The sequence below is a fragment of the Phaethon aethereus genome, assembly GCF_964289735.1.
Source record: "Phaethon aethereus genome assembly, chromosome: Z".
Classification (NCBI taxonomy): domain Eukaryota; kingdom Metazoa; phylum Chordata; class Aves; order Phaethontiformes; family Phaethontidae; genus Phaethon; species Phaethon aethereus.
The window spans coordinates 10312950-10338415 of NC_138577.1; the positions used below are offsets into that span (position 1 = coordinate 10312950).

The following is a 25466-nucleotide window of genomic DNA, read 5'->3' on the forward strand; positions in this document are numbered from 1 at the left end:
TATTGTTTTTTTCCATATCAGAAATGTCTTAACAAGGATGTTAAGAGATGAATATGTACTTACTTAAAAGTCATTATTGCAATCCATTTATTATGCATGACTTTAGCTAAAAACCTGTATAAATAAGAGAAAACCACAATGACACAATCTTGGAGTGGAGTTAAGAACACAGTAACGACAAGAAGTCAGGATATGGCCTAACTGGGCCTCCTGTCTCTGTCTAAATGTTGCACACTGTGAATGTGCCATCTCACAATTCTACCTGATGCCTGCCAGTTTCTCCAGTATACCAGACAATAAAGAATTGTTACCTATTCATCTTCTGCATCACTTTTGATTTTATGAAATTTTAAGGTATCCTAAACATAGCTACCTTTTTTCCAACCTGAAGGGTCCTACCCTTGTTGGGTTGCTCATTCTGTGAAATCTCTCCCACATCTGAGCAGTGCAATGGACTGTTCAGATGTGATGACCAAAGAGTGACAACACACTCAAACTTCTGAAGGAGCTCAAGTATGAAACAGCTGAACTATTAACTGTAGTGCATAACTAATTGCCTAAAACTGCCTCAGTTCTGGGGCAAATGCAGGGTTTTTTAAAAGTGATCTGGAATGATGCAGGAATCTACAAATGAAGAGGTCTGATGTTTAGAACAAACAGATTGGTAGATATTATAATTAAAAAAATGATAAATTTGACATATTTGCAGAGTCTTTATATTAAGTTCTAATGCACTGGGGACCTCTACTAGATTTGTAGAATTATTATTCATCCCAAAAAGGAAAATACCATTTATATAGTCTATCTGGAGTTCCAAAAGCTTTGCAGCAAATCTATCACCAAAGACTTAAGAGTTGCCATAAACTAAGAGGAAAATAAATTAATGGATAGATAACTGGTTAAAAGGCAGGAAATAAAGCGAAAACACTAAAATTGGTCTGCTATAAAGTGGCCAAGGAAGTCACCAGTGGAGCATCATGAAAATCTGTTAGGGCCTGAACTCTTTAATGCATTCGTAAGTGGCCTAGAGAAGGGACAAATAATGAGACATTTGCTGCTCATACTATGCTATTCATGATAGTAAAAACAAAAGCTGGAGGTCTTTATTGAGGCAGAGAATTAGAATATCATGAAGAGGAAAAAAAAAAGTACATAAAAAACTGGAAATGGGGCAAATCAAATAGTATAAAGTGCTGGTTAATGTCGCTAAGTGACAAAGAGGTAAGAATTTCTTTTGTCAGTAAGCAACTCATCAGCTGGAAAAAATTCAGAAGAGATAGCTGTGTCTGCCTACTGAGACCATCTCCTGATGCACACTATGTTTGACTAGCAGAGGTGGGAAATGACCAGTGCAAGGCCCTGCTCATACCTCAGAAATGCTGCAGTACCCTGGTCACCTGTGTTTAAGTTGCAGTGTCGCCACTTTACGTCACCTTTTAAAAGGATTCTTTCCAACTTTCTATCACCACAACTTTCATTAAATATGTTACCACGTCACAAGCTCACATTTCACTGAGGAAGATGCTGTATGTTCACAATCATACATATCCACCCCCTCTCCTAGAGTGTTCAGTACCTAAGCCCTTTAATTTATAATGTGAGCATTAATACTGTGTTAATGATCAAGGTACTAACCATGCAGCACATAGGTTAACCCTGCATTTGCCTCCACTCCATAATCAAAATATGAATGACAAACAACTTATTTTTAGATCCACATATTCAGCTACGACAGGGATAAGGTGTCTGTGCACGTTACTCTAGGCTTATTTCACAGTCCACAGGCAGACAGCTGTCATCAAAAGATGATTTAGCTGATCCTAAAGTAAGTCATTGACTATAAAAGGAGCTGTGGGTAACTAGCTCAGTTGTCTCAAGACAAGCAAGATGAATTCCACCCTAACTATACTAGAATCACAGTTAATCATCGTTATTACATGGACAAATCAAGCATGGTAATGCACTGTGCCAGGATCCTTGCCCTGATGAGTTTACAGCCTGAGAAGTCCAGGCAGGTGAAGGAGAGAGAAAAGGGGGAATATGTTAACACATAAGCAACGTGGTGGAAGTATGACAGAGCCATCTTTTAGGAGAATGGTTTCTTAAGTAAGAGGTGATTATTCTGTATATATAATTATTCAATTTGTCCCATCTCTAAAAAAAAACCACCAACAACAATGGAGAGTCCACTGAAAGAGAAAGAGTAGGGAAATTACTACAGTGCTAGGAAGAGAACCATGCACAACAGTTCCTTAGAGAACTATGAAGAGAGAAAGCAAGACTGGTTTTAATTTGCCAAGTTCTGTAAAAACTGACATTACAGTAATTGCAAGAAAATGGTTAAAAGCTAGAATACAGAGCACTCAGAGTATCAGTGGAGGAAGAAAAAATAGATAAAAAAGGTTTTTTGACAGAGAAGTAAAGCACAGAACAGAATGAACCTTAAAATATTTTTTTAAAGAGTATTTTGAGACTAAGTTTTTATTGCTGTGATTACAACTGTAAACAGGAATCACATCCAATGAACCAACTTTCACATAAGATTGGACATGGTATTTGAGAACTTGCAAAAGCACAGAGGGGTAAAAAAAGTAAAAAAGTAATTAAGATAATGACAATGATGGTAAAAAGCAGACTTAAAGAGTTAAGTCAGCTTCATAATATAATTTGTACTGTATTTTCCTTTTTTTTATTATTACTTTCAAACTACAACCAAGTTATTGTCATACCACTGAATGATGAAAACCTTGCCAACTAATCCAAAACTCTTTCTGTTGCACTGAACATTCCCAGAAGATATTTCTCCTCATTTTAATACAAACACCTGTCAGATCCACAGAGCTGAACAAAAAAACTGTGTAGAGGATATGTAGCTGTAATAGACCTCCCCCAACTAGCCAACTCTGGAATAGAAGATGATCAAAAAAGACTCAAAGATCCCATGCTAGATTAATGCAAATATCTGCCTGTTTGCAAGTGTACTTTTTGATTAAACTGGCATACATTAAGTACAATTAGAAAGGTTATTTATAACTAAGAAATACATAATTCTGCATTTTAATGAGGATGACAATTACAACCAACAGTTGCTAATTAACATTAATCCTTTTGCGCTGCAAGTCAGAATTTCCCAATATGATTTTCATTGTCAGCAACGGACACACCAAAACTGTTACCGCAAAGCAGCTACTAGGTAGGCTGCTTTGACACAAATAGGTTGTTACACATGTAAAGAAAAAGAAGCTGAAGATGCATTAAATTTTATAACCTCAGTTGTAAATACAGAATGTCATTCCAAAATTTACTTGATGCCTACAACATGAAATATAATCAAAGCTTATCATTTTCATGGGTGAACCCAATTCCACATTTCCCAAGAGCCAGGCTTTACCGCTGAAATCTGATTTCAACACAAGCTTGAAATCTCCCATTGTTAAATTTGGTTTTGATCCCTGTCCTGGGTTCACATCTGCATTTCACACCTGAGACTTCAAAGCTTTCAGTGGTCATAACCAAACAGCGTAGATAAGGAGTAGTGTTTCCCCAGTCTGTATCAGTTTCTGAAGTTAAACTCTGGAGATAGGAACTACTACTGAAGATAGGAATGATTACTATTGATTTGACTTCCTACTGTAGCACAACCTTATTGCAAATGTTTTTCTTACATAGATTACCAAGAAAAATTTGATTCTCAAAACCACTGAATTTTAAATCCTAATCTTTCAAAATTGCTCTAATATACTACCATTCATTGATTAAAAATTCCTGTGTAAAATAAATGCCAACCTATAATAACAACTGTTGACCTAATTAAACACTTCATTTCTTATAGCCACAGTCCTCTAAAAGAGAGATGATTTAGATTTGCTATGCATGTCTTTCCAAAAGAGTACTTATCTCTGTTTTAGCCTCTCAGCCATCATCTTCTCAGACAGAAGCACTAGAAAACTATCTAACAGTCTTTTTTCATACGGGTCTTTAACAGGAAGAGAGACCTGGTCCAAACACCATCAGAGGCACAAGATCATAATGCAGACAGTAAATAAAGCCTCTAGAAGAGTGCTGCGGTGCTCATCATCTGGGTCAGGCAATTGGAGTGGGATCAATGTCAGATGTAAATAAATGAGAAGGCAGAAAAGGAGAATTGTGAGCACTAGGCAAAGAAACCTATAATGCACTTCTTACAAAGTGCTGTAAAATTCACATTTATTTTGTAAGTATGAGATAGATGGGTTATTTCTACACACAGAGGTGCTCAACTAAAATCAAGATAAGTGATATTAATGTCCTATGGTCAGTATTATTGAACCTCGAAAGCAATAAACTATGAGTCGATAAATATTACATCTGCAACATAGTTAACATTCTTCTACTGTCTCTGGCACTTATTACACGTTGTAACCGCAAGTCTACAATACATTATTCATATTTGGGGTGTCACTGAGTGATGGATTGCTGTAAGAGAGGCTGTCCTTTAAATAAATCAACAAATAAAAATGCAAATGTTAACATTTTCAGCCACAACTTTTTCCATCTTGAATGGGGAATGAAAATTTCACATTATATCGACAGCCAGCAGAGAGAACAATTAACAACCTACACTGTGAATAAGAGAGATTAATTTGCCAATGTCTGGTTTTATCACTTGCATAAGGAACTATATTGGACTTTTTGTGCTGCTGGCTTTCTCAGAGAGTAGGCAAAACTTGTGTCTCCTACTACACTCAACACTTAACTCACCACCCAATTCCAATCACACTTTTAATCCCTTTAAATGTTCCCAAGTTAGATTTGGAATGAAAGGTATCTCCTCCTCATTCTCCTTTTGAATCTTGAATGGTGTCTGATCCTAGGTGGGGAAAAAATAAATCTATTTCTTTGGCACTGCTTGTTTAGACTCTACAGTAGAAGGAACTTCATAGTATCTTCTTTAAGAACCATATCATATTTAAGCATCCAACATGCACAGATCTGAAAGGCAACTACCGCAATAAGGTAAGGCAAAAGCTTAAATCTCATCACTGTCATATTTCCTAATACTCAGCATAACAGATCTACTTTAGACTATTCCAGCGTGCATTATTAAGTATACAACTCTGCACATGATATTTTACATCAGATATTAATTTGCTTAAAAGTCCCCGAATACACATTCACCTGAGATGTGCTGGGCAATTGGGTAAATAGTTTTGTTTTTAAAATGTCCCTAAACACAAATTTACACAATACAATCTGTTTATAAAAACTCTAAACAGGCCACTGTAGTCTAACAGATAATAATATAGCTCGAATATAGAATTCATATTGCAGGAACTTCTAAATCACTTATTATAATGGCTACAAGAAACTTCACTCCAAGACAATGTGTTCAGCTAGCATTAAAGCTCTGATTTAAAACTGCAACAAGAAAACACAGCTTAATGCTGAAATCCCAGACTATCACTCAATCCCTTAATTTACCTAACTGTTCTTAAATTCACTTCTCAGATGCCCAAAATGAACAATGTTACAGGAGAATTATCTGCTTCCATGGTGAGCAGGACAACCTTTGCCTGTATCTTTTTAAGTGCTTGATTATCTGCAGTGTTATAGGACTTACTGTGCCAAACGCGACACTATAACTGTTTCTGCGTGGGGAGAGCCTGACAGTTGCACCAGGGCTGTAATCAAATTAAATGGTCTTTCACAAGGCACAATTCACAGGACTTTTGGAAAAAAAAGAGAATAGCTTAATACTTTGATTTAGAGCAGTTTCATTTCTCTTTTTCAGTGCAACACTTGTTTTGCTGAAATCAGTACCTGGTTATACCTAAGGTAAGATCTAGTTTATGTAAAAAACTTCTTTATTACTAAATGAAAGCATACAAATGCCATTACCTCACCTTTCCAGCTCCCTTCCAGCCTACAGCCAAAACCCAGCCATGTCTTTCTTTAGGCAAACAATAGTCATGAAAAAGATATCTCTGGTCACTAAAAAAGTAATGTTTAAGACAGTCAGAGGAACTATGATTTAGGGGTAAGGAACAAATTTACTCTTCCAAATTTGCCCAGCCTCAACCTTACCTGTGATTTTTTTTCCCAAATGTATCAGCTTTGGTCTAGATAAATAAGCACAAGGAGTACAAGAGCTTTCCAGGCCTGCTGTGAACATAATTTCAAGGGGCTCATGCAGGTGTAGACACTTGGCTTAAGAACACTGGATAACCAAACATGCAGTGCTTGGCTGTATTATGAAAAGCAGCAACAGGGATGCATAGAACCATGATGGGCAAACTATTAGCCCAACTCAGGATGCCAAATAAAAAAATTACATTTTTTGTCCAGAGATACCACTGAAAACACCTTGTGCACATTCATTCTGCAAGTCTGGTCCTTCTACAGGTCTATCACTAAGGCTCTCAAAGCACACACCTTTACCTTCCAGGGACATTTATTTCTTGTCCCAGACATGATTCATTCCAAGAGAGAGAAGAAAGTAGGACTGCAGTGATTCTTCCTCAAGCAGAAGGTTGCTGTAACACACTGAAGCCTCCAGTTGAGCCCTGCCAAGACAGGCTATCAAGCCAATGCACGTTCTACCTGCCATGCCTGCTTACCCAGCCAGCCCTCCCAAGAAGCAGCACTAGCAACCTGATGCCTCGTGCTGGCAGGGAGCTTCTGTTGCTTTGCAACACCTTCTCCCTGGCAAGCTTTCCATTGCTGCTACTGCCACGTGCCAGGGTTTGTGCTATTTAAGCTGGCACAAACATGAGTTGAATCTAGTCCTATAAATTTAAATAGTCAAAAGTAATTAGGTTTACATGTACTGCTGAATAATAAATTTGTTCTCAGGTTAGGGCTTTGTGCTGCAAGCTTCAGGCCCGTGCCAACTGTTGTGGTTAACCTGTTAACTGCACTCCCCCCGTCCCGTTCTCCCCTTCAGTCACAGATTATAATGAACATGCTGACAAACCCTAACTTTAGTGGCACAAAAGCAGCAATAATTCTCAATATTGATTAATTTATTTAGTTAAACCTGCAGTCTAAGCTTATAACCATTCAGTGATAAATCGAGACTGACCTGCTGCCCAAGCAGGTTTTTTGATGAAGGATAGGATCAGCTTTAGGTCTCCACAGAAATACTTGTCCATTTACCATTTTCAATTAGAGGAGGCCATGAGTAAGGGAAAGCACAACACAGCTGCTTAAACTGGTCAACTATACTTACAGCACCAACAGAGAGAAAGCAAGCAAGGAAGTATGGGAGAGTGCGCCACAGAAATACAGGATTTTTCAAAATTTGTCATCAACTAGTAAAACAAACCTTTAAGGATGACAGCTAATCAGACTCCTTTTACTGATCACTTTATCTGATATGATCTCTAACAGCATACTTCAACAATTACTTTATTCCCCTCTGTGGAAAAGAATGGAACATCAATCCTCTTGAATAAAATTCCTTTTCCTGAGCAGTGGTTGTATGATGTGAATAATTATATCTACTCCTCAGTGCTTGAATGGAATCTCAACTTATCACTATTAGACAGTATCAAGCAGTATCTTTACACACTCTGTATCTGACATTACCGGCTTGCAAAGGTAACACGTGCTTCTAAGAGAAATGCTTAAGCAATCTTGTGATTTCTGTTTGTTTAAACATAGAGTTACTTTGGGAAACACAGCCCAATCTATCTCAGTTCTTAAATCCTCCAAGAATTATCATCCCTTCCTTCAGAAGAAAAAAACCAAACCTGTTTCCATAGCAAGTAAGTACAAATTTGTCAATATTGATAGTGGTTTTTCACCTATTACATATCGCAAGTTCTCTCAGAAGATAGAAATAAACTGCCAGCTGCTGCCAAGAATACAGGGATGATATCAAGCATACATTTTCCTAGTCCACTGGGCCAAGAGAAGATTAAATCGGACTCAAGCCCTCTCATTCTCCAGGAAACATTTAACTCTTCTTATGAACACTCATACATTCTTGTCATCCCATTGCACAAAGTCATCTAACTAGCAGTGTAAAATACAGCAAATTCACACTTTAATCTGCATTTACTTTGTTGCTTAACTAAAGACTTTATCATGAGAAAATGTGGGATATTTTAAAGAAAAGCAAGGATTGGATGCTATTTTTCTAGGCACTTACCACTAGAATTGTATTCCTGCCTAAAAGAAAGCAAGTTGGTTTTAGAGTCATAAGTGCAACAACAATAGTGCTTTCTGTTTCTTCATTGGAGCATAAGTGATAATGCTGCTTTTCCAGTGCATTTAGTGCAGATATATGGTATAATCAAGAATTGCTGACAATGTAATTTTGTTGCTTGTCATTAAACATACAATAACTTTGGTACAAAACATTTTAAAAGAAATGCCATTTGATAACATATGGGAGTGGGGGGAGTGCATACAGAGGGATTAAAATTTTCAAGTGGATTTAAGACCTAACACAGGTTAACACCATCCATCCAAATTATTTACAGATGTATTTAATGTGTCAGGACTTGGAAGATAAAATACTTTCTGTTCAAAATCTAAGTAAAATTAAAATGTTAGAATTTGGCATATTCCTGCTTTTCTTGTTCTAACAAGCAATTTAAGGCTTACTATGTGTCAAAAGGATACAGCAGTTTTTAGTTTATATTATCCAGTTCATGCTAACCTGAAATATCATAGAAATTCAGCCACTTCCCTGCATCTAGGAGAATATGATGGTTGTGTTTGCAGAATCTTAAAGCAGAGATTACATAGTGGCTTACCGTGAAGTGTTATGCTGGATTGGTGATGTGGCTGTGGTTGCAGGCTCTTTGCTGCTGCCTACCAGCACAGGAGACGTGGCTGCATCCTTCCTAGGTCCTGAAGTTTTCCCTGTGGAATCAAGTGAAGACCAGCCAGACATCAGAGGCTAGTTAAGTTTTGGACAGGTGTTTCACAATTCTGCATTATTACAGAACACTGGGACTAAAAGTTGCAACATTTTTGGACTGTCATATATAGTCAAACAGCAACCAAAGAACTCATCAGTTGACAGTACCATGCATAGCATGCATTTCAGGATCACATAGAATCAAATCTGTAGAATATGTCACACTCCACAGCTTCCATCTTACCACACAAATTTTGACAGGCTTGCACTGTTGCAACTTATTATAGTGGTCCACAGGATTCAGCTTGTTTCACAGATGCAGTTTTCATGACACGCTACAAGATACTAGTTTTCCAAGTGTAAATATCACTATAACAGTATTTTGCTTTCAATAAAATAGAACTGTTAGTCCATTCCTTCGTCTCCCCCCCCAATAACTCCTGAATTACAAAATAATCCAGGTTGAAAGGTAAAGTCTGGAGATCATGTAGTCCATTCCTCCATTCAAAGCAGGGCCAACAAGATCAGGTTTAAGGCACTTGTCCAGTTAGGTTTTGAATGTCTCCACTGATAGTGAACCAGTGAACTTTGCTGGTTCCAGTGTTTGACCACCCTCACAGTGAACAATGTTTTCTATATAGCTAATCATAATTTCATGAGTTGTAACTTTTCCTGTTGTCTTTTGCTCTGTTGCTGATGTCTCCTAAGAACAGTCTCATTCCTTCTTCTCTACACCCTGTCCTTAGGTAGCTGAAGAAAGCAGTAAGATCTGTGCTGAATCTTCTTAAGATTGAACATACCCAGCCTTCTCAGTCTCTCTCAGTAGGTCATATCCTCCAACACTGTGACTGTTCTGGAATCCACTGCAAGACTTCCTACAGTTTGTCAGTGTTCTCCTTGCACTGTGGAGCCCCAAACTGGACATTGCACTGTACAGATACAGTATCATCAGAGGGGAAATGTCACTTCATCAACCCGATGACCACAATTTTGCTATTATGGTTCAGTGTGAGGTTTAGCTACTCCATCACACAGGCACACCGCTGACTCTTGTTTAATTTGCTGTTCAACAGGACACACAGTTCTTCTCGGCAAAACTGCTTTCTAGGTTGTCAGCACACAGTTGGTCCTGTTACATGAGATGGGTACAACCCAGTTGAAGGAACCTTTGTTGAACCTAAACAGGCTTCTGTCAAACCATTTTCCCAGCCTGTTAAGGTCCCCCAAAGGTTCCTAAGGTCCCCCCTCTTAAGGGCCCTCCAGCATATTGACCGCTTCCCCAGCTGGTGTTGTCTGCAAACATGATGAAGGTGCATCCTGTCCTACTGTGCAGCTTGTTAATGTTAAGCAGTTAACCACTAGCAACTGGCTGCCAGCTGGACTAATGACAGCCTTTGAGGCTGGCAGTCCAGCCAGTTTTCCACCTATCTTCCACCTTCTACACACCTACCTGAGAACTGGGTTTTATAGATAGGGTTTGGTTAGACAACTTGCATACATGTAGTCAGAGGTAAGTGGAATAGACAAATTAGGAGTAATCTGATCTACTACTCAAAAGCCTGTGGGTCTGGGCTTTTTTCATCTAGCCTAATCATCTCTGTCCAACGAACATCACTTAAGTAAACAGTAAGTATAGTGAAAATACAAGTCTCAGCAAAAATCAAAGTCAAATCAGTGCTTAACTCTTTAAGTAATTCTGTCATGCCTAGATACATCTCAGTTCTGTGAACATCAACATTATCTACCATCCAAGCTAAAACATGAAGCAACACAAGGCTGTAATTCCAGCTTCAGCACAAGATTTGCAGATGCCCAAGGGATTAGGATTATTTAAAATACTGCATTGATTTAAGATGTATATAAATATATACAATGTAGTAAACCCACACTTTTTAAGGTGTATTCTAGGGAGACTAACAAAAAAACAATGGGTTCCTATTGCCCTGTTATAATGCATTGTGATTCAGTACCACACAGTGAAAAAATCTCATCTAACAAAGAGTTAATTATCAGTGAAGGAACTCTTAGAAATATCATGGGGATAAATGTTGATTGTGTGTCCCTGGTAACTTGATAGTGTGCCAATCCATGGTAAGAAGAATGAGTATGCATATAAAGACTGGAAGCCTCTTGCTTAGACTTTTGGCTTTATGATCAAGTAAAAAATATTTAGAAATCATTTCAGATGACAGTGGAATGAGGCAGCTGGATTTTAAGAAACTAATACTGAAGTAATAAAAACCTGGTGAGCACGGGAGAATATATTCAATTCCTAATAAGAGAAAACGCTGGCACACTGTCAAGACACTACATTCAGAGCAAGGTAGATGTATTTCTCAAAAAAAGCAAATATATGGACTCGGAAGTGGCCAATACAGCCTCAGGGGGACTGTTCAAAGACCCAACTTCGAAAATATTACCAGGGCTAGAAATGGAAAACAAGAAAAGGAACTAAGTAGGAATATACTGAGGCTGTTAGGCTGCACAGACATAAAACAGGGGTAGCAAGAACTCCTGAATAAGTGCATATCTAAACAAAAAAATGTTTAAAAATACATCTTGAAAAAGGCATGCAAGTCAATTGAGGGAAAAGAAACACCAAAGAGCAAGCAGGTCTTTGAATACATGAAGAAGATTAAATCAATAATGATCCTAAAGTGGACAAGCTACTAATAATTTTAAAATATACTACAAGAAAAAATAAAGAAAAGGAATATTGTCAACTAGGAGATAATGAAGACCATGTTGATGTCTAATACCTGCCTATATAAAGCTGATGAAAAGAAATTATCAGGGGGGAAGAAAATAGAAATTCTTTAGTCTGAAGGATATATATTTCAGGGCTAAAGGGAATTAGTTAATGAATTTATGAAGTGGCTGGTAATTATTTATGAAAAGTCATAGAGAACTGAGGTGATACAAATGACAGCAAATTAATTAGATTTGCAGGTGTTGGAAGACAGTATGGGACTGGAGACCTTGCAGACAATGTAGAGAAACAAGAAACGTGGAAAAAAAAAAAAGACACATTCACCCTTGAAGAAACAAAAAACTCATACATGGTGTGATAACCTAAATCCTGACACCAACAGAGAGAACCTGGAGTAGCAAAGAATAGCAAAAACCAAACTAGATGTAAGCTTGCGGCAAGCTACCTCCAAAGCAATTACACATGTCTTCTAAATGGTAATGTTAAGAAAACTACTTTCAATTTGGTTAACTTGGTATAAGAATGATTTAAAGTAGATTAAAGACTCATTTGAGAAAATTCAAATAGCAGTATATTTCTGCTTGAGAAGCAGACAACTAAAATGTGAAGAAAGTGGGGAAATACAGCAGACTACATTTTGAAAGTATAAACAGTAAGATTAAAGGAATACAGTTGAGGCTGGTTCAAGCAGTAATGGGATGAAACTAAGCAAAAGGAAATCTAGGTTGATAATCATGAAAGAAATCTTTATGAATTGAATAATACCAATATTCGTAACACTTAACATTTATATAGTACTTCACATCTTCAAAGCACTTCACTAATATTAACTAATTGCTCTATTCGATTGTAGGGAAGAGTCTTCCCTCAAGGGAAGAAGTTCCAGATCCTGAATCCCTAAAAAGCTACATTAGAAAACCTACTGAAAAACAAACACTATACAGAAAAATCAGCCCCTGGAAAAGTACAGATTCTATGAGCTAAAATAACTTTCCTTCTCTGGCTTTTTATTTTACATATGGAAAGGAAAGCTACGCATGCTATACAATATTATGTGGATGCTATGTCCCTCAAATAGATACAAAGGGGAAAATAGTTCTTTGTTTGTTTCAACACAAAGATATTTCAGGAAGGGTGTGAAGAGGAAGACTTTAAACAGAAATGTAGAGAAGTGCCCAATATTGCAGAATGCAACGGGTAGAATCCAGTTTAGTTTCCCAGCCCAAAAGCAAAATTTCCCAGGGCAGAGAGGAAGAAAAACACACATTTCCGTACTCCAGTGCTTTTTAACTAGACAAGTTGTTAGATTTTAGTACAAATTGACATAGTTGCTGGTGACACCAATAAAAACAATTTACTGATGAAAAGATCTAAGACTTGAAGAATGCTTCATCTGCTTGAAGTTTTGCTGGTAAAACTAAAAACTAAAAAAGACACAAACACCTGCTAAAGCACAGGAATAAAAATTAAGGAGCAAACAGAAATAGGAGACAAGAAGTGAGAGAATAAAAGCTGATTGCCTAAGCTGATCCAGTAAGCTTCTACCCTGAAAAGAGAGAGGTGCTCCTTTCACTGCACGAGGTGATGGGACCAGGTTTACAATGTTCTTCTCCCCATTACTAAACATCTGCAGGGAGAAAGGAAAAGTGAGTTTGTTAGGAAGTGACCCTTTCCAAACTCACTGCACTCACAGTAAGTGAGCAGTCCTGTGGGCACTAAAGCCTTCCACCATTTCAGCATGGGAATCGTTTCCTGATTAATCATTTTATCTTCTCCCTCTTCACAGCCCCCCAAAAAAATAAATCTGAGATGACAGTTGAACAAGACAACACTAAAATCTGGTACAACTGTCTATGTTGCTGTGGAGGGACACTATCATGAGTTTTACCATCCCCTAGACACACTCACTGTTCCCAGTGGTAGAGGGAAATTATATAGTGAGCCCAAACGCCCACATCAGCACTGGCACTGCACTAAGGTGTGCTTGGAGAGAGTCCCCATCATGAAGAATATGTAATTTAAACAGGCAAGACAAATCAAGGCATGAGAAAAATAAACTTCTGTAGCAACAGGTTAACATCTGACTGTCAAGAAGTTTTCAGTGGACATGTTTCTGCACGCAGTATCCAGCACTGCTGTCTTCTGACCAAAAGGCCACCTTAAGTTACATGGCTAAATAAAACCCAGTTTCATACCTCAGGATGTCATCTTGTTGACTTCATTACCCTTTCCCACATCACATGGCTTAGCTACAGCTCAGGTAAATGCACTGCAGTAGAGCACTTCATACTGACACAACAGATACTGAACACTGTCTGAGACAGACTCCCCAGCTTGCTGGTTCAGCATTGTGACGCAGTAGGGCAAATACTATTTTTTATAAATTTCACAAGAGAAAACAATGTTAGCATCCCTCATTTTATTTTTGAGAGATGCTATATAATTGCTTCCTAAGAAAAAAAATTAATTCTGAAGCAGAAATCCAAGGTCAGCAACAGATGGCAAGGTAAAGCGGAAGGAAGGACAGAGACGGCTAAGTCCAGAGCTAATAAGAATTAAGAAGCTTGACATTGTGCCCTAGTGATCCCCAAAGATGGAAAAAATATTTTACAAGTATGTGTGTATGCTCATTAAAGGAGTCCACACATATAATGGAGGGAAGACAATTAAAAAGGTACTAAATACAGAAGACTTCAACTTCAGTGATTAGTGCTAGGTAATTTGATTTGTGATAAACAAGCCATTCAAATCTGTAATAGACCTGAGGATGCTCCACAGCTTGAAAGCATTTCTCTGAACTTTATCTGGTATCACAGCAAGTGCCAATGTTTATAACTTAAATTTTGTCACGTAGCTCTACATTTTCAAAGCTAGCAATCCCAGTAAGTGTTTGCAAAAGATACCCACAATCTTCAGACATCTTCACTACGATCACTTAAATCATCATAGGTGCAACTCAGTTGCTATGTGCAATAGCCAGGTGCAGCTTGTAACTTCTCCTAAGTACCACAAAATTAAATGAAGGAATGAGGTAGAGGCTAGGCTGGATTTTTTTCCCCAAATCTATGGAAATAAATTACTTTTTGGGGACTATCCCTATCCAAGGAACAAAACCCATCATCCAACTATGAAAAAAACTCAATTTCATCACTACAGTATTGAGAAGGAAGGGGGACAAGGAAAAGGAAAAAAGAGAAGAAAATAATGATAGCTGAAAAAAACGTAAAAGAAAACCATCAGTGAAAATTGCCCCTGAAACGTTGCAGAATTGTAACGGCTTTCTCTTGCTTAAATTGATTGGTGTAGCAATGTTATAAAATGACTATTAGGATTCATTGTGCACAACAGAAAGTGTGAAATGTCAGCAGACTATACAGCAAAAGTAATGGGTCCTGAACCCCTGTTAGTCAAAAATGATTTTGTTTCAAATTAGAAATTGATTTTTTTGGACACAAGCCCTTTACAGGCTTCCAACTTTTGTAGTTGTGCCTTGGAAGAGATTAACCTCAGCCACTGTTTGGGTCCAGGCTGATGATATCCTTTTGAAAGTTTCTTCACAGGGACTGCTTTTTAATGTTGGTATGGTCTTAACCAATAACACAAGTTATTTGTTCCTTTGAGAACTGCACCACATTTCTTCTCATTTTGCCATTTTCTTTATTTTTATGCTGACATATAGGGTAAACTGGCTGACAAGTTAAAATTAAAAAAAAAAAAGCTAGTTCATAATTGAACCAAGGATTATGTACAAGGCTCTGCAGTGAAACATCCAAGCTGCTTTTGTTCCCAACCCTTTCTCTTCCTAAGACAGACTGCTTCTTTGCTCTTTAAGTTAAGGTACTAAGCTAAGAGCAGGATAGATTCTAGCCGTACAGACATCCCTGCGTGGCAAAATATCAGGTTGTGATGGCGGAGCCATTACTTGGGGAGGAAAAGAATGTGAAGAAGATTACACTTCAAGAGCAAGCCCCACTGCACTTATTCTCTGCTTGCTGGGAAAGGAAAAAAATTGTTGAAGTAGCTTTTTGAGATTAAAAGGCTGTTTTTTCCCTTCCATCAGGAACACCAGCCAAGAAGATCACTTGTTGTTTACAAGGCTTTCTATGCTTTTTATCACTTTAAATGTAGCTACCTTCTCTTGGGTTGTTTTAAGCAACTTGCAATCCTCTCCCTCTAATTGTACATTTCACTAATATGCTCTTGATATAACATATGTAATTTCTAAATGCCATCAGTACACTCATGGCCCTGCAACTGTGGTGGTGCATTCCCCACCCTGAACTCCTCGCCTTGTACCTGGGCCGCTCTAAGTTGCCCGACAAGCCTTGGCCTCCGAACAAAGGGTTTGGTGGTTGAGAAGCCCTCAGCGGTACCAAGCACTCTTCTGTGGCCAAGGAGGAGAATGGCACTGAGTGTATCAGGGACACGATTGCTTAAACAAGGTACGAAACAAGAACGGAACTAATCAGTTATCTCCTGACAATTCTGGCAGTGGTACTGTTAAAACCTGAGAAATCACCTGCCTGGATTGTGGGGAACTCACTGATGCCTAAAGTCAATCATCTCCCAGTCCTATAAATAGTGGTCCCAAGCAAGACCCTTTGAGCTCTCCTGGACTGCAGTGGGCTGCGACCAGCATCTCCCTCTGAGTGGGACGCCTCTCAAAGCCATGAACCCTCAAGTTTGTGATCAACTCAGAGGCTCGACTGTTCACCCGTTGAGCTATGCAAAGCATCCGATATGAGTGTTTGACTGAATTTGAGTGGGATATGTAATAGGTACCTTGTACATATCTATCTCTTTTCTCTACATCTTTTTATGTGTCTCTATCTCTACACCTATATGTGTGTGTGACCACAACAGTCCTTAAGGAATCTTAGTAAGTTTTAGTTTGGTTATGCTGCTAAGTTTTATATTATTCAATACTGTGATTTATCTCAATATCATTAGTGAATTTGATTGCTGTTATTTTGTATTAGATCATTGCCATCCTAAATTTACACCAAGCACAAAATATATCACCACACCAGAACCTCTGATACCCTATCCCTTCAGTCATAAACCGTTGACCAAGCCTGGGACTAGGAGTGGATTCAGCCTTACCTAGACTCCTCTCTGAGAAGAGCTTAGAAAGCAAGGGGGTCCACTCTGAACCTTGTGACTCAGCGAGACTGTCTCCCCTACTTTCTCTCCTCTATATACACATTAAGCAGATTCGATCCATGAGTAAATAATTCCAATTTAATTGGAATTTGGTTTCTCTCTGTATACCTTTTCCACATTGAATAAGTAATAGAGTGAACCTTGCCATCGAATTCTGTTAAGTCGTGCTTTTTACAAATTAATATTAAAATCATTCATTTTCTGCTATTTTTGGCAGTGATTCTTTAAGCAGCCTAAATTCTTCATTCGCAACAGCAACACAGTATACTTCCCCTTACCTTTCCTTGACTTGGTGCCTTCCCTCTTGGTTTGCATCAGAAGAGTTTGCTCACCTTCCACATTTGCACCAAAACCAACCATTTTCTTCCCCAAACTGCTCCCACCACTGCTCCCTGGTGTTCTGGAGGTTTTGCTCACTGGAGGTGTCCTCAGAAAATAATTTTCTTGTTTCAACACTGGTACACTGCGAGGAAATAAAAATCACGCTATTACATAACGCATTCAGTCCTTTTACACTGCACCCAGCCCTCTCCCGCACTCTCACTCTCCGGAAGCATAAAGGTCATGGTGCTGGTTGAGCTCTTGTTGAATGGTGGAAAGCAGGATGCCTAAGGATTGAAGAGTTACCAACGTACTTTACCAGGAGTCTTTGGTTATCAGCAGCTGGCAGCACTCTGACAATCATATTTGGAGTTTCGTGATATTTGGCACATTCCCTAAAGCATGAGGTCCTGGATTTCCTGAGCAGTTAGGGCAGGATAAGTGGGATGAAGACACAAAAAGTACTTTGTCCAGCACAGTGCAGCAAGGTTGGAAGAAAGAGTAATTAAAAAAAAAAAATGCTCACTTTGCTAGGATAAAGGGGAAACAGAGAAAATTATGTGAAGAGAAAACTGGAGTAATGGGGCAGTCTAGAAGCAAGAAAACTCACTTCCCTAGCAGAAGGGAAGCAACATGATACACTGATTCAAGAAGAAAATGAATGAGAGGAGATGAGACAAAAAGAGGTGAGATGAAAGACAGAGGTACTTGTAAGCAGGATAGAGAACGTATGAGCAAACTGGTGGGAGAGCACCTGGTGCAGAAAGTGCAGCAGTTTGAGTAGACTAAGAAAAGAGAAAGCTAACCAGAACCATTATGGCTCAAAATGAACTTCAGTACAAGAACACTAACTGCACAGATACAGCCAGCCAATGAATTTGGTGATATGGAGCAAGCATGACTTCAGCCTCTGCAGACAAAGGCAATCACAAAACATTTTGGGAAGACAGGAGGCTATGGAGACCCATCTTTCTCTCAGTAAAGACAACCTACTGCTTTCAAATTCTTCTCCCTGGGAAAAAAAAATACTGCTTTAAATGAGGATTATCAACATGTATATATCATTAGCCTTGTCACCATTATAACAAGCAGTTAAAAACATTAAAAAAATGTTTGGGTTATCCGCATGAAGAAATACAATTCATCCCAAGATTATACTGCTCCATTTGCAGTCATGGGAGTGACACACATCTTTCCTAAGTTAACAGAAGACTAAAAAATCTTCTTCCTCTTTAAGCACCGATTTCACATGGGCAACCCAAAGGCTGCCACTGAGTTCGCATTATTTGGGATACAGCTTTATGGAGGTTGATTCACAACAATGTTTCACCTAAAAGCTTACACTATAGAAATTACTGTACATCCAAAAAAAAGCAGGTATCTGATGTTTCTATCAGAAACTGATAGCTAAATTAGTAGTTTTAAACCAATGTGCTGTATAAGCCATTGTTTAATAGGGCCCACTGCGCCTGTTGGACAATTAGTATTACTCCTGTATTATTAATGTAGAACATTATATAATGGCTTTATGACCTGTAATAACTGGCTGAAGTGTTGGATAAAACTTCTCTGAATAACATCCGTTTACTTTAGGGCTTCAAACTGTGTGGCCACTAATAATATTGTAAAGTGTTATTAAAATTTATGGTGGATTAAATTAGTATTTTATTTGAATTATATGAAATTATTAGCCTACTAATTCCTGCAACCTTGAGTACAGCAAGACGTGACTTTGGACCCTAGTAACTATTTAAAGAGGCTTAAAGGTGTAATACTTGACACCTGATTTCTCTGATAACACAGGACATAATATTCCATTTGCCTGTACTTGGATGACTAACAGCATTTAAAAAGACTGAGGTTGTCATTATTTGGATGCTTTCTGAGTTTTTAAAGTACTATTAATTACAACCTACAGATCTTCTGTGAAGAGAGTGACCTTTGGTTTGTAGATGAGGAGGTGATTACTCCACTGGTTCACTGCAAAACCTTTTACATTGTGCAGGTACCTCTAGAATAGCTAAAGTTCTGGTTTAAATAATGCTATGGCAGAAACAGACACCAAGAAGAAGTTACAGAAGCTAATTTATGAGGAAATAACAAAAGCAAATGTATCTGCATTTATAGCTTACTAAACAATTAAGTAGAGCCCGGTTCTTTAGTATTTAATAAAAGAAAGCTCATGGTAAAGTTTTTCTCAAGTAAGAATAAACAGTTCAATCTTAAAATGACAAACACCTAATCTGAGGTGTGCAGATCAAGGAGGGAAAGGGATAATGCAGTGAGATACAAAAATTCATAATTAACCATGTACCAAAAGTAAACAAAGAAAATATAAGGGGGAAAAAATTATTTCAGAACATAGTTACTCATTCACTTGTGGAATAGCTAGTGAAATGAATGATGTGACTATTGCAACCTGGAAAATGTAAAACTAACATATGGTCCAAAGAGATCAGTTATGTATAACTGGAGAGATTAGGCAACAAAACAGGTCCTTCTCTATTTTCAAATCCAGCAATCCATCATATCACTCAAATGCAGCATGGTTAGTAGGACTTCCTGCAGGGTACTACGATATCTGATGAATTTTCATGCTACTCCCTGAAACTACACAACAGAGAAGACTGCCTAAATAAAGACCTTATTAACCTACTTAAACTACATACTATGGCAGGAGTTGTGAAGCAGCATAGCCAGAAAAGAAGCAAGTCTCAGCATTGCTGCCTCCTTATGAATATTGAAGTAGATCACCAACAAAGAAAACATACCTTGAATTTGTCTGAGCCTCATATCGCGATATCCCTGCTGAGCGTGAATGGCAAATTTTAAATGTCATTCAGGACTCATTGAATACTGCTAGTATTTGCATTCCTTAAAAAGTAGAAAAACATTAACCTTTTGTTTTATTGAATTAAAATGCCATGGAAATGCTGATGTAGTCTTCAGAGACTAAAATACTTTTACAAAGAAGAATAGCTGTCATTTATTAGACACAAAGAACAATTACTTGATAGGATGCTTTCTGACAAAAAGCAGATTGGTATTCTCATCATAGAAAAGGCATTGTGAAAAAACCCAGCACAGACCTCTGAGACTTGAATAATTTAAAGCTGCATTTGGTGCAATTTGAATTTTTCTTTAGGGAGGCAAAGTTAAATACCTTTAATTTGTTCTAATTATTTCAAATTTGCAAGTTAATTATGGCTGATCATTAAATAACAAAAAGGACTATCGTCTCCATAGAGTTTTACCTCCTACCCTCTGCATTACTTAAGCTAGATTTTAGTATGCATGAATTAACTTTCTAAATAATCACACGGTTTGACTAAATGGCTCAGTAAAATGAGCTCTGATCCTCTGAATAAGCATTAATGGACATTACAAAGGCTATTGGGACCCATGTTACTTACATTATAAGTATTTTTAATGGGGTCTTATTTACTAATCTTTATGTACTGTTCAAGTTAGGGCACCATATAGATACATTATTCTGCTTTAATAGAGGAAAGGCAGTTCTTCAAGATACTAAAACAAATGTCTATTTAGAGCCAACAAAATTAATTTTTAAATTAATGCAGGAAAACTCTGATAGAATTTAACTTGTTTTAGCTGCTCATCTTGATGAATCAATCCAACATAATGGTAGCCCTGGTCTGCAAATGGAGTTTTACAGATCTGTTGAATCACTAAGCAATTCAAGCAGCTAAGACTCTTGCCACAGAGCAGCATTTACTATCAGCATGTGTACGCCCAGAAGGTTTCATCTCTTCCCTGCTCCATACCTAACGCTCATCTGACAGGTTCCCAGTCATCGATCCCAAATTTAGATGCTCACCTTTCACTGAATTCTGATCTTTCCATGCATTTTTCAGTGCAGATCAGTGGCATCCAGAGAACCTGACTACATTCTAACTAGTCAGAAACCCAAAACATGAGGCAATTTATGCTTCCAGTATACATGTTCAACAGATGGCTGCCTTAATGGTACCCTACTGCACCCTGTTGAGGCAAGGGCTTGCGAGTTTAACCATTATCAAACTAACAGATTGCCATGGTAGGTTAGCTCCAAAAGAAAACATGTTGGAATGTTATTTTCCTGTCCTGCAATTTCTGTTTTAAAAATAAAATAATTAACAGTTCATGTGTGCAATCTGCTGCAATTATATCAGGCCAAGGATGCGTAACAATTAATGATGCAAAACTGGTGAGAAGTACACAAACCAAGCAATACATTTTCGTAGCTGTAACCTCTATTGCCTTTTCAGATGCAGTTTGACAAACAGGCTGAAAATTGTTTACCCTTACCCACCCCTTTGGCTGGGAGAGTTTTCAGCCAGATCAGCTTCCCGAGTTAGCTTAGTATAAAGCATCAGTATCACAAGTGCTGGGACAAAAAAGAAGGTGTCAATATATCACATGTTCTTCCTTTCAGCAGGGGTTTGAATGTAGATCAGCTTAAATCAAGTTATCAAACCATCAGTTTGAAAGTGGGACTGCTTGGGAAGTTGGTTGTCTGCATGGCAATTAAAAAATATTCGTGGGGAGAAAAGAAGAACTGTAGACTTTGGATGAGGGCATCTAAGAAGCAACAACAGTGGTCTCCTGAGCAACCACAATGCATGACAACCACAATGCAATGAGCAACCACAGAGCATGTTCATTTATAGTTTTGAGATCATAGAATCATAGCGTGGTTTGGTTTGGAAGGGACCTTTAAACGTCATCTAGCCCAACCCCCCTGCAGTGAGCAGGGACATCTTTAACCAGAGCAGGTTGCTCAGAGCCCCATCCAACCTGACCTGGAATGGTTCCAGGGATGGGGCATCTACCAGTTCTCTGGGCAACCTGTGCCAGGGTTTCACCTCCCGCATTGTCAAAAATTTCTTCCTTAGATCTAGTCTAAATCTGCCCTCTTTTATTTTAAAATCATTACCCCTTGTCCTATCATAACAGGCCCTGCTAAGAAGTCTGTCCCCATCTTTCTTCTAAGCCCCCTTCAAATACTGGAAGGCTGCAATGAGGTCTCCCTGGAGCCTTCTCTTCTCCAGGCTGAACAACCCAAACTCTCTCAGCCTGTCCTCATAGGAGAGGTGTTCCAGCCCTCTGAGCGTTGTTGTGGCTCTCCTCTAGAGGAGACCTGCTCCAACAGCCAGGATAGAGCTGGTTTTCTTCACAGAAGCTAGTGTGAGACTATGTTTTGGATTTGGGATGAGAAACTGTTGATAATGTGCTGATGTTTTGGGTTGTTGCTGAGCAGTCAAGGACAGTCCAGCTTCTTGTGCTGGCCTGCCAGCAAGAAGGCTGGGGGTGCACGGGGAGCTGGGAGGGGACACAGCCAAGACAGCTGACCCAGACTGGCCAAAGAGATAGTCCCTACCATACGATGTCATGCCCAGTACATAAACTGGAGTTAGCTGGGGGGGTGGAAATTGCTGCTCGGGGACGGGCTGTTGATCGCCGGGTGGTGAGCAATTGCTGTATTGGGCATCACTTGTTCTTGTACATTCCTTTGTTGGTATTATCATTGTTGTTTCCTTCTCTCTTTCTGTCCTATTAAACTGTGTTATCTCAACCCATGAGGTTTTTTTTCTAATTCTCTCCCCCGTCGCACTGCGGGAGGGGGAGTGAGTGAGCAGCTGCGTGGTACTTAGTTGCTGGCTGGGGCTAAACCACGACAATAACCTTTGGGACAGTCCATCTCCTTTCTCACATGTTTTTGTAGGCAAAAGGTAGGAGGGCAGAAACAGGCAGAGGAACACCTCAGCAGCCAGCAAGAGTTCTGGAACTGAAATATAAATATTATCAAATCTGCTTGTAATGAAAGGATTTTTGGTCACAGAAAATAGACAGCGATTGCCTACAATCTACATGTTATTATGCACACAATATATTACTGGGGAGTGATGCAGAGAATTAATCTCTTACAATCCTCTTCAGTCTCAGCACTCTTGAATCCAGTAATCCAGTCACTGTATCAGGTTTCTCTGTTGGGTTTTTTTATGTTGAACCATCTCTCTTGGACCGACTGTGTTTGGTTTACTTTTCTCTCATCTTGGAGCAGTTATACCAGCCACTATGCTAAAAACTTGTCCATATATCAAGCTGTACCAGTGTACAGTAATCAATAGCATGGCTTCTCCAGACCACTCTTTCAGAGACCAGTTCCTTCCCCATTCCCTCAGTGACTGGTGCTCAGATATTTAATTCCACCAGCAAGAACTGAGGCCACATATGCTCTTAATTAGCAATGACCTATTAGATCATACCAGCTATAGGTGAAACCCTGGCCTCATTGAATCAATGAGAACACTGCTTTTATCTTCAGTGAAGCCAGGATTTCACTTAATATACAGTTAGAAGGCCATTTGTAGCAAGTACTAAACTAAATTCCACCTAAAATTAAATTTGTGCTTTCCTTTTGAAGCTCTATCCTCTTTCTGCTTTAAGTTAGCTATATTTTAACTCCTTACAAGCACTTTTCCCATGTATCTTAGTTTTCCTTATAAACAGCGAAATGAGCTCTGATTACTGTACTGTCTTCTCTTCTGAACCCAAAGAAAATTCCAACATAAAGGTTTTCAGACAGTCATAGAGAAATGGCCACAGAAAACAGATTGGCAAAGCTTTAGCAGGACAAAATGCCGTGATTGTGTGTTTGGCCTTTCTTACAGAGCAGAGCAGCTGTCGTTCCAGCAAGCAGTGCTGTCAGCCTTCACAAAAGAAAGTCATGTAAATGTCAAGTCATAGGTATAAAAACAATCCTGCAAAACAGCATCTGTATATCTGAAAAGCCTTGCCTGGCTGTCACCAATGGAAGTACCATAAGGAATGATGCAAAAGCCTATTTAGGACAAAGTTTTTGAACTAAATCCAAACTTCTGCAGTAGATCAAGTCTTGTCACTCTCTCCTTCAGGAGGAGAATCACAACCTCTTCAGCCCATCTTAGTGCCTTACCCAGCATCACTATTGTTTGGCTGAGAGCCAGCCCCATTCACAAGGTGCCCATCGAAATGCCATATGCAAGCTATCTCCTGAACAAACATGCCCCAAATTAGACTGCAGTTTGGTTGTGATAAAGGCATAGAAGAACAATGCATCATCCCTTCTCAAGACAAAAGACTTTACAGTAGATGGGCTGCACTGCAAAACAGGCTGTCGCTGAGCTGTTGCTGCAGAGATCAGTCTGAGTATGCAGGTAACCACCTGCTTGGTGGAATTGTCCTTACGTATTCCCCCACTATCAGTACATAAGCACTCTGTCCTCCATAGGAGTTTCCAGGCAGGCTGACAGGTGTTGATAACAGGAGCTTTCAGTAAATGAGCAGCAATTGCAAAAGCCCTTTTTCTGATCATAGGTCACATCATGGGACAATCATTTGCTAAGGATAAGTGACAATATAGCAAAGGAAGGACACAATAAGAGTTGGAAAGTAGGTACTCCCAGGGTTTCCAGTATGCCCTACTAACAAGGCATTTGGAAGAGATGCCTAATTAGGGCAACAGATATTTAAGATTGCACTCTTGTGTGCAGGTGTTATGACGAGTTACATATGCACAGAAAACAAGAGTTTTGGAGGATCCTGTAGTGACATATGTGGACAAAAGAGTTATTAAAAGCATAACATCTACAGATGCTTCTGTACATTGACAAAGTTGCACTTGATAGATGCTAACTTTCAATACTCAGAATACTGGCACGATAAATTATCATTCCTTGTTCTAAGTGAGGAAATGAAGGAACATAAAATCACAGACTTCTCACACTGATAGAAATGAAAATCAATAACCATTAACCTAGTAAAATACACATACCCCTAAGGGTCCTGTGATAACCTTCTGGGTCACTGACAGCTCCCCTAAGATCAGGGAACATGTTGCTAGGAAAGCCTTTCATAAATATATCAAATTCCATAATGAACACAATTAGAGATTTTATCTTTCCTGTTCTTCTGATGCTGCTGTTCCTGAATCTGATTTCCCTAACGATTAGGAACCACTATCACTGAAACCAACATGGGAGCACCCTTAAAGGACCCATCTTTTTCTATTAAAATTCTGTCCTTTTATTCTAATAACCTTTATCTGCATCATGATGATTGAATCAAGTAGTTATAACAAAGATTACTATTGGGTTTTAGTGTTATATAGGTCTGTTAGTGTCGCAGTCTTACAAACCTTGGGACTAGTGAATCTGGAAGCTTCAGGTAATGTATTTGCACCTCTAATACTGTGTCCAGTTTTGGCCCCCTCACTACAAGAAGGATGTCGAGGTGCTGGAGAGTGTCCAAAGAAGGCTAACGAAGCTGGTGAGGGGTCTGGAGAACAAGGCTTAAGAGGAGCGGCTGAGGGAACTGGGGTTGTTCAGTATGGAGAAAAGGAGGCTGAGGGGAGACCTTATTGCTCTCTACAATTACCTGAAA

The 25466-nt window shown here is 38.8% G+C and overlaps 1 protein-coding gene across 1 annotated transcript in view; it reads right to left on the reverse strand.

The window, feature by feature from the left end:
* Nucleotides 1-25466, reverse strand: part of KIAA1328 — a gene marked incomplete at both ends in the record, with an annotated part of 179903 nt that overhangs the window by 17649 nt on the left and 136788 nt on the right. The window contains 2 exon segments of the mRNA XM_082012848.1: nt 8742-8850; nt 17000-17184. Of these exon segments, the coding sequence (XP_081868974.1) occupies nt 8742-8850; nt 17000-17184 (294 nt within the window).